The sequence below is a fragment of the Zingiber officinale genome, chromosome 5A, assembly GCF_018446385.1.
Source record: "Zingiber officinale cultivar Zhangliang chromosome 5A, Zo_v1.1, whole genome shotgun sequence".
Lineage (NCBI taxonomy): Eukaryota > Viridiplantae > Streptophyta > Magnoliopsida > Zingiberales > Zingiberaceae > Zingiber > Zingiber officinale.
Window position 1 is genome coordinate 124,958,488 of NC_055994.1, and position 10,168 is coordinate 124,968,655.

Genomic DNA, 10,168 nt, shown 5'->3' on the forward strand with positions numbered 1-10,168 from the left:
AATTTTTTTCTTAAATATCAAAAACATCCTAAAAAGCAGTTTTTCTATTTTAAAAAAATATATAAAATCATTTTACATGAAGTTAAATTAAACATTATTAAGTCTCCTATCAATCAAACTCAGGTCCTGTCCAATAATCATCATAACAATCACACAGTTAATCTTTTATTAAGTCGACATAATGCTACCACATTAACGACTTAATAACAAATACTAATTCTTAATCCGAATTATAAAATATAAAATTTAAAACCAACGTAGATTTTGGAAGAATACTATCAAATTGGCCACGTTGAACTGACAAAGATAGCTCACCAACTCCGTCACCTCCATTATATGACAGCCACGGTCTCAACATCTAAATTTCGATTAATTCGGAGATGGTCAATTGGGTCCTAATAAGTTAACTACCAACCTGATAAGGAAATACTCGGTCAACATCGATCGGACCTGTGTCCGACCTCTATGCGGTGCGTAAACCGTTCCAATCTCTCAAAGAGTTAGCTCATCCACCGATCTCAATCGGATCATGCAATTACAATGATACTCATTTAACACGAATACGAGGGGATATACGGCATACACACTCGTCGTGCAAAAAGGCACATCCCAATGCTTAAAAAAGGGGTTTGGGAAGCATTATCGTGGAAGGAATAGAAATGTGGCCTTAAATATTGTGAGTCCACTACTGTTTGTCCTTGGCAGATTGGCCTCTGTTTTGTGTACTCCATTAAACAACTCAAGAGGGTTTCAGGTCCTTTGATCAGTGTTGCCAAGTGGGGTAGCAATCTCCTCATGATCCACAAACTGTGCTCTCTCTTCAGTGGGTCTATGTGCATTGGTTTGTCCACATCCATGTGCTCCGAGCCATAGGTTTTCTTTTATTTATTTTTTTTTTCTTCTTCTAAATTACTCTGTTTGGTTTCATCATGCACATCTTCCATTTTCTATCGATCGATTGATCAACTCAATGTGACGCGAGCTTTTCCTTGGGGGTCCACGGGCAATTTAACGTGACGCGAGCGTTCGGTTGGGTCTCATTGATACTCTTAAGATTTATGCACAAGTTCAAATACAAACAAAGAGATGTCCTTTTGCGTAAAGGAATTAGAGTGAAAGGCCTTTAAGTGATGAAAGTTTTCATATACAAAAAGAGAGACCTCTTTTCATGGGCACAGATGTCCGGATCATTTTTTTTGTCCAGGGGATGTGTCATTCATATTTGTGATCGGATCGTAGTCGTGATGCAGCCGTAAATTGTTACGATCCCTTTTTAAGTTCACCGTCCCCACCAGGTTATAGTTTTTGTTCGGAGCGGTTGGTCGAAGGCCGTCCGGAAACCTCCGGTGGTGGATAAATGGTCAGGTTATTAGGCGCCGAGCGAGAGTGTCCTCCAGGCGACCTTCGGTTGCTCGCTCCAAACAAAAACTATAACCTGATGGGGATGATGAATCCAAGAAGGGATCACAACCATTTGCGGTTGGATCACGATCACGATCCCCCCACAAATATGAGTGACATATCTCCTATACCATAAAAAATGGTCCAAGAGATCCTGCCTCACTTTTCACCTTATATGTTTCATATACAAAGAAAGACACCTCTTTTCACCTTTATATGTGAAAATAGCCATTATGCTAATTTAAATTAAAATATTTTAAGATTCACCCACGAACTCATTTTGAACATTAGGTGTGAATGAATCAAATATTCATTAACAAATTTGATATTAGACTGAGTAAGAAATTATTTATGTTAAAAAAAATAATTATAAAGCTTATTAACCAGCTAAATAATCTTTAAAATATAAAAGTTTTAAATAATCAAAAACTCAAATTATAGTGTCGTCATCCCCTAAGTCCCTTAGAAAATTATTTTTGGACGACGCTAAAGATAAGGACAATGTCTCTTCAATCAGGTTGCTTATTGTATTTTATTTAATGTGTTATGTTATTAGGGCAGCTGTAATGCTTGTTAATAGGGGGTGTTATAACACTCCTTGGTGTTAACACCCATTGTGGAGGGGTGTTATAACACCCTCCCACTTTGAACGTGTTCAAACAATTGAACGCGTTCAAAGTACAATTCTTGTACCGCATGGTGACCAACCCTAATTTTTAATAATTGAATAAAATCTTAAAATTAGGAAAATAAATAAAATGGGTAACTAATAAATAATAAAGATATTTTTAATAATATTATTATTCATTTAAATTTTATTTATTTAATATGATATAATTTTAAATGCACGGTGGGACCTATGAATAATGAATATTAACGTTAAAAAGAATGCGGGTGAGAGAGATGTTGTTATAACGACTATGTGGCAATGGACCCCATACTTTTTGATGAGGTGATCGGCGCTATAACACGGATGCATTACGGATGCTCTTATATCATGATTAATTAAAGAAACTAGATCCATACACATATTCTTGTATTTCCCAAGTTCTTATTTCGGATATTTATACTACTTAGGTTTTATAAGTTATAACACCCCCAATCTCGAAGTTCTCAAATTTTTATCCATCAATTCTTATGGCTTGGTTGAGTTGATTATTACATGGTAGAGTTATAGACTGAAGTAAGAGTCGAAGATTTGCGATGAATTAGGGAGAAATATGCTTCTATGACCTACTTAGTTTTTAAATTTATCTTTTTATCAATGATTGTGAGACTCACTGTATTAATCTTTCCATGCGATTATCTACTTAGTTTTCTAATTTACATTTTTACAAATGGTTGGGATACCACCTTCTACAGAAACAAATCTTTATCCATCAAAAGTGGGTGGCTGAGTGAGTGAGTGAGTGAGTGAGTCCTACTATAAACTTAAGCTCTTTCAAGGGCACCCCTGCCCTTTTTATCGCTTTTCTTTCACTTCACTTGCTTTGCTCTGTTTTCGATCTTGTTTCTGCTCTGCTTTCCCCTGTTTTCTCTGGCGGCCATGAGGGAGGCCATAAGGTGCTGCATCGCCTGCATCCTGCCGTGCGGCGCCCTCGACGTGGTGCGCGTCGTGCACGCCAACGGCCGCGTGGAGGAGATCCGCGCCGCCGTGACCGCCGGCGACGTCATGCGGGCGCACCCCGACCACGTGCTTCGTCGGCCGCCCAACGGCGCCGAGGCCACCAAGGCCGTCACGCTGCCGCCGGACGCCGAGCTCGAGAGGGGCAGGATTTACTTCCTGGTGCCCGTCGAGACGACGGCGGCGGCGCGGAGGCGGAGGAAGGGGAGGAGGAGGAAGACGAAGGCGGCCGACAGCGACGGCGCCTCAGCGGCGGCAGCAGCCGGCAAGGCCATGCGCGACCTGAACGAGCGGTACCTATCGGAGATCCTGTCGGAGAAGGTGTCGACTGGGTACATAGAGAGGCGGCGCGGTCGGGTGGCCGTGTGGCGGCCGCACTTAGACAGCATCTCCGAAACCTCCATGGAGCTCTGAAACAGAGCACGGACCCTGTGATTTTCCTCCTATCGTTTGTTAATAATATCATAATCTTTAATTTTGTTGCTAAATTCAAGATTATGCCTACAAAATCATAGATTTACATTTGTCCATAAGAGAATAATGATCCAATTGATCTTTAATAAAATTATAATCTTTAATTTTGATGGATAAGAGAATAACGATCGAATTGATGTACATCTCCGATTGGGTCTAAACTAGCCAAGTTGATCGATCCCGAAACACTTATTTCTAAAAACTAGTCATAAAAAAAAAAGACACAAATAAATGAAAAAGCAGTGCCCCACTCCTTTCACTACTCTTTCTCTTCCTTTCTATCCCTCTTACAGTGTAGTATTTGTGGTTGTTGAATGTGGCAATGATTGATGGCTTCATTGGCCCCATTTTCTTTATGGGTCTCTCGTACTCTATTCTTCTATATTATACCATCATATTATGGGTATGATGCAATGACAAAGTATTTAGAAGATAAATAAGAGGATTAGAATTTAAATTTTAATATGAACTATTTTGAAAATTTATCCGATAAAAGAATTAAGAAGAAGATCGTCTATCTTTGTCTATCTTCAGATTAATCAAATGAAATTCAGAGACCTCAATTCCTATCTTTGCATGCTGATAGTGCTGGTACTCCCCTGCCATTTTAAAAATCAACCTTGGAGTTTTCTGGTCGCTTTCAGTTGTTGCACCGGACGACTATAAAATAAAATTTAAATAATAGACTTATCTAATCTATCGGGATTTTTTAGAATACTAGTTTGAATTGGAGAGCTCAAAGAGTCCAATCGAGTCAGCACCGAGTTGAGTAGAGTGGAGTCGAGTCGAGTCGAGTCGAGGCATTTGAGAGAGAGAACTGAGTCACATTGTTTAGGAGATTGAGCAAAACTCAGGCCAAACTGCTGAGCTTATCCAGCTGCTCCTGCTCCTGCTCCTGCTCCTGCCGCTGTGGGGAAAAAGAAAAAAAAGCAAGAAGGAGAAGAGAAGAAATCTTTCAATAGTAGCAAAGATAAAGTCGTTATCTTAGAGGCTTGCCGGCCCTACATACTTTGCAAAAAGAACAAATCACGAGTACTTATTCAAGTTTAGAATCAGCTTTTCTAAACCGAGGAAATCTTCCTCACTCAAGCTCATGTGTATATGGAATGGCCTCATGTGCACTGATCAAAAGCTGGGCTCACTGACTTCACTCATCCCTCCCTTTTGCCCTTCTGCCATCTTAATTTATCCTCAACTTTTTTGGCAAAAGCAGTGGGGATTGGTTCTACTTGCTGCTGCTGCACAAATGCATTCAAAATGAAGATCATTATACTCTGATATTCTGTATAGGTATTTTAAAAGATTCGAATTAAGATTTTTTTTTTAGATAATCAATCTTTAACCCAATTCGAATTCACATCCTTAGTCTTACCTCCTCTTAACATTTCTGATATTTTATATATCGTTGTACAATATGAATGACAACTTTAAAATATCTCAATTTAACAATAAAATAGATTCTTACATCAAACACCTATACAAATTTATCAACGAGATTTATTTACACCAATATGTCATTAGTCACGGAGGATAGGGATGGACTATATATTGAGAGATGGAGCATGCTAACATGGCCCAAATTTGGAAGTTGTGCACGTCAATGGAAGTGATGACGATACTTTTGTCCATTATTGTTGTAGTATTTTCAATATAAAATAATTTTAATCATGATTATAATAATATTAAAATAAAAATAATTATGATAATAAGTTTTTTTTTTTTTTTTTTTTGCTATGTTTCGCACACAGTGTGAGATTTGGGATTTCCTTCGTACCAAACCCTTCGGGAACTTTCCCGTCGATACGGTAGACGTAGATCTTCAGATTCTTTTCCATTAGTCCGGTCCCCACTTCCACTGGTTACATCTCTCTCTCTCTCCTTCGTACCCTAAAATACGACGCCACCGTAACCCTAAACTCCAGAACCCCTAAACGGCTAAACCCCAAATCCAACTGCATCTCCGCTCGATGACCCCAAACCGGGTCGCTGGCTGATCTGATACGGTCAAACCTCCCGCCCTTACCGGCTGTTCCCGGTGGCCGCCTCCCTCGTCTTTATTCCCCGCCCGCCATTAATTTAACTCGCCTCCCCGCCTTCCCCGTCAACCACCCAAAACCAACGGCGGTGAGACCCCGTCTCCCGCATGGACCCCGCGACAACGTCGCCGCACGGCGACTGCCCCTCGCTGGCTCGCTCGCATGCCCCTCACGTGCCTCCCCTCCCCTCGCCACCTGCCGCCCCCTCTCTCTTTCCGTCAGCTACACGACAACCGAATAAGAGAAGAGAAACCAAGGGGCGGCGGCGATCGGATCTGATCTAGATCTGGGGATTTGGATCTGATGGAGGGGAAGGAGGCAGGCGCTTCTCGGCCGGCGAACTCGGGCTTGCCGTACCGGGAGGATTGCTGGAGCGAGGGGGAGACGTCGGCGCTGGTGGACGCCTGGGGCGACCGTTACCTCGAGCTCAACCGCGGCCATCTCCGCCAGAAGCACTGGCAGGAGGTCGCCGACGCCGTCAACTCCCGCCGCGGTGCCACCGGGCGCCGCCAGCCTCGCACCGACGTGCAGTGCAAGAACCGGATCGACACCCTGAAGAAGAAGTACAAGGTGGAGAAGGGGCGGATCGGGTCCGGGTCGGGAGCCGCCGGCAGCCAGTGGCCGTTCTTCTCCCGCCTCGATGCGCTCGTTGGATCGTCGGCGTCTGCGGCTGCTCCCGCTGTGAAGAAGCGTCCTTTGTCGCCTCCGCTAGCCTTGCCGCTCCCGTACCAACGAAAGGGCGGGTCTTTGCCGGTTGCTGCGGCGGCCGCCGTCCGGCCATTGAATTTGAAGGACAAGCGTCCCACGGCGCCCTCCCTTTCTCTGGCGGACTCTATCTTCCAGCGGGCTGCTGCTGCTGCGGCAGCAGCGGAGGAGGACGATTACGAGGAATATGACGAGGACTTGGGATCGCCGTCTAGGTCTCCGGACAGATCTGGATGCGGATGGAAGAGACCTATAGGGGACGGAGATGGAATCCGTGAGCTTGCGAAGGCGATGGTGAGGTTTTCCGAGATATATGAGAGGGTTGAGGTGGAGAAACAGCAGCAGACGATGGAAATAGAGAAGAAGAGAATGGAGTTTGCCAAGGAGCTAGAGATCCGGAGGATGCAGATGCTTGTGGATTCACAGGTACAGCTTGTGAAGATTAAGCGTGCCAAGCGAGCTGATACCGGTGAGCTTGCTGACTTTCCTCCCTTCTTAACTTTTTTAACTGATTTTTATAAACTTTGTATTTGCTCTGTAGCCTCATGATGTTTTACTTTTCTTCATTATATCAAGACTTACTTCCTTTTTGTCATAGTTTAGATACAAACATTGATATTACACGCATCAGCACTCGGGGCCACTTGATCATTGATATCAAGTTATATTTTGTGTCTATAAGTGGTATTCATCATTAATTTTTCTTTAGCAATCTTGTTGAGTTGGTTACATTTAGGAAATAGGAAAAAGTGCAAACATTTATCTGTTTTATCCTTTGGTTCTTGTAGGGATCAAATTCAAATTAGTAGATAAGCTCTAGACAAAGCGAAAAAGCTTTCATTTTATATTTCATGGATCATGGTAACTTTAATGTTAACCTCACTCTATCCATATAATTTAGCAAAAATGAAGCAACTGTTGTTGTCAATGAATGCTCCAATAGAATTAGGATACTCATGGAAAAGTAAGAAGGCATTAGTTTCTATAGCTGTGCTAGCCTGAGTTATTTTTCTTCCCAATTGTTTAATAGGCATTGTTAAGGGTGGTTTGATTTCTAATCGTCGATGATAAAGTGACCATATATTGCTGCATAATATGTTGGCTTGCTACACCAGCATGGAATCAGTCATTTGAAAGTTTTCACAAATAAATGCCCTGCATGCTTACCTAAGCTTTGCTCTTCCTCATGCTCGTCAAGGAAATGTGCTAGTCTACTGTGCCAACTTTGAATGAGTCATTTGAATGTTTGAACTAATAAATGGTTGCATGCTTACTTCGGTTTGCTCTCTCCGATACTTGCCAGGGTAATGCCTTTCCCATTTCAATGTTAAGAACTAGGAATTCTTTCATGATTTCTCCTTTGAACGATGTTACTACTCCATGTTATAACAGATGGGCGTGCGGGAATTAGGAAAGTGAAAATGTACTAGTTTTAAATTTAAGGATCCAAGTCAGTTTATAAGATATATCATTCATTGCTGGCTCTAATAACTATTTGTTTTGTTATGCTTTTGATTTTCTAACAATAGCAGTTGTTCATGTAATATCTGATGACCACATCAATATGCTTGGTGTTAAGTTTGATTGATCACTAGTTGACTTGATTATCACCAGTGATATAATCATCTATAGAGCTCATTGCAAGATAAAATCCATATAACCAATTCTTAATAATTGGACTTCCCATTCTCATCTTTTGTTATTTATTGAGTGTATTTAACCAAAGAACCTAATTGATTGTTAGGAAATAATTTAATTTATACATTTATATTTTAAACACTTCCCCTGATGTGTGAACTAGGGAATTAGACTAGACTTGGCTAAGCTCGACACATGTTACCTCGTAAATGGCTACTTAATTTTCCTAATTAAAGACAATACTGAGATACAAGCTTAGGATTTTCTTCTTTAAAACTATGATAAGTTTCGATTGAGTGATCACTTGTCTCCAAAGTTTAAGATGTTAGGAAGCAAGCCAATAACTCATTTATTACTTTGTTTTAGTCTTTGATCATGAGGAATCCTCACATCACATTGAATGAAAGATAATTGTTTGTCAGGGTGGCGGAAGGGACGAGGTTAAACTGTGGGAGTGCTGCTATAAGAATTCAAATCCTGATAGTTAACAAAAAGACCTCTGGATCTAGCTCGCTTACCACTAGACCAAGCAATTGTTGACCGATCCATTTATACTTTGTGATGACAAATTGGTTATGCTTCTCCATAAGTTGTAACTTCATCTTGTTATTTGCCTTACCAAGCTCGGTCAAAAAGTACTAAAAGAACTATTCAGATTGCCATTATCAACTCCACTATCTGAAGACCAGTTGATGCGTTCTCCTTAACTTGTAAATGTAGAATGGAACCAAAATTCCAGGTGCATGGAGAATTACATGTTTTTAACATTTGGCGGTTTATGGTCTTTATATAGTATACTATCTAAAGTCGGGATAAAATTTTTGTAGCTTGCAAGTGATCTCAAATAGTTAGGATAAACATGTGTTTTTATGATCACGATGATGATAGTGTCGTGTCCATTATCATGCGTGCTTACATTCAGATTTGGTCTATTATAACATCTCTTGGACTGTCATTATCATGTGTGCTTACGATAGTCCAATGGAATTTCAATGGCTGCTAGATTACTACATATTGTAAATGTTGTACTAGATTTGAACTATTAGATATGCCAAAATTATACTAGGTTTGTGTACTGACCTTTTTATGCACTATATCCCCAGATCTTACGATATTATAAACAATTATACGACAGAATCTCGGTATCTCGAGATGAAAATGCTCTTATTTCACATATGCTTTTGATTGTTGTTAAATCTTCATTCTTTGTTGTTGCTGCCTCATATATCTGTTGGATTGGTTATTGAATATTGTGCTTATACTGCTGTTGCTACAGATGGTTACATGGAGAATCTCGAGTAACTTGGACCCATGTTTCATCCATCTTCATCCTTGTGATCCAGGAGATCGATGAGACACCACAGCAACTGGTTTTTCTTCTCTTTTCAGCCGCCACTTAATTGTGTTATTTAAAGCTCATTATCTTAACGCTAGAAAGATGCTTTGTAACCATCATTTGTGTGTTTAGGAATCCAGTTTGCAGCGAATGTTCTGTCTCTAACACCATATGATTACGGAGTCAGATATAGTTGCAAGATTACTGGTGTCGTGACGACTCATCTAATTCAGTGTTTTTAAACAGGATCAGATTCAGTTATGCAAGTGATGACCACTGATCATGAATAAATGGCTCAGGAGAGGACTCCATACTTCAGGTATACCGACAATAAACTTATCAAGTCCTTTGCGATTCTATAGTGCCACTAATAGTTTAAACTTCTTGCATTCATAGTGTATTAGGTGTTGCCACTAAATACTTTGCCAAAGTGCTTGTCAAAGTTGTCACCAAGCAATTTAAGGATAATTGTTTGTTTGGTAGCATTTTAATGTGGACTAACTTTTCTACGAGTCTTTTTTTAATCTATTTGATGAAAATTGTTTAATAGCACTTCAAAGTCGTAAACTCAAAGGGTGCGTTTGGTTGGGGGTTATACTCGATAATCTTGATTATCCATCCAAAATTATCAACAAAAATTCTGTTTAATTTAGGTAATCGATGATTCCTGAATAATGTTTCATGTTCGACACCTTAGTAAAAGGGGTATACAATTGGGAATTAGAAAATTTCAAAAAATTGAGATTTTTTTTATTTTGGGGTTAACAATTTTTTTTTACCAAAAATATCATTTGATAAGAGAAAAACATAAAATTTTTTTAGAAAAAACGTAAAATAATAATAATAATAATAATATCCCTCCATACAATCTTGTATTCATTGATCATGTTTTCATAGGGATGCCCTGTTGTTAGATAGAGGGTGACAGATTTATTACAATTGGATATGGATCAA

The 10,168-nt window shown here is 40.1% G+C and overlaps 2 protein-coding genes across 4 annotated transcripts; both read left to right on the forward strand.

Annotated features, from left to right (window-relative positions):
• The first annotated feature begins 2,870 nt into the window (after positions 1–2,870).
• LOC121983202 lies at positions 2,871–3,534 on the forward strand. Its single transcript, XM_042536158.1, has one exon. It carries the CDS (start codon positions 2,948–2,950, stop codon positions 3,437–3,439), a length of 492 nt encoding a protein of 163 aa, XP_042392092.1. The 5' UTR covers positions 2,871–2,947; the 3' UTR covers positions 3,440–3,534.
• Positions 3,535–5,380: 1,846 nt separating this feature from the next.
• On the forward strand, positions 5,381–9,763 carry LOC121981605 (trihelix transcription factor ASIL1-like). Of its 3 annotated transcripts, XR_006111883.1 has the most exons (3): positions 5,387–6,709; positions 9,155–9,248; positions 9,461–9,726. XR_006111883.1 is itself a non-coding variant. In XM_042534206.1 (2 exons), the coding sequence occupies exons 1-2, from the start codon at positions 5,839–5,841 to the stop codon at positions 8,321–8,323; spliced, it is 894 nt and encodes a 297-aa protein (XP_042390140.1). In that variant the 5' UTR covers positions 5,381–5,838; the 3' UTR covers positions 8,324–8,682. The 3 variants fall into 3 exon arrangements, 2 of the variants coding, with proteins under 2 accessions (XP_042390140.1, XP_042390139.1); XM_042534206.1 differs by lacking the exons at positions 9,155–9,248; positions 9,461–9,726 and adding an exon at positions 8,301–8,682 and having other exon boundaries at positions 5,381–6,709; XM_042534205.1 differs by having other exon boundaries at positions 5,395–6,709; positions 9,155–9,763.
• Positions 9,764–10,168: the final 405 nt, after the last annotated feature.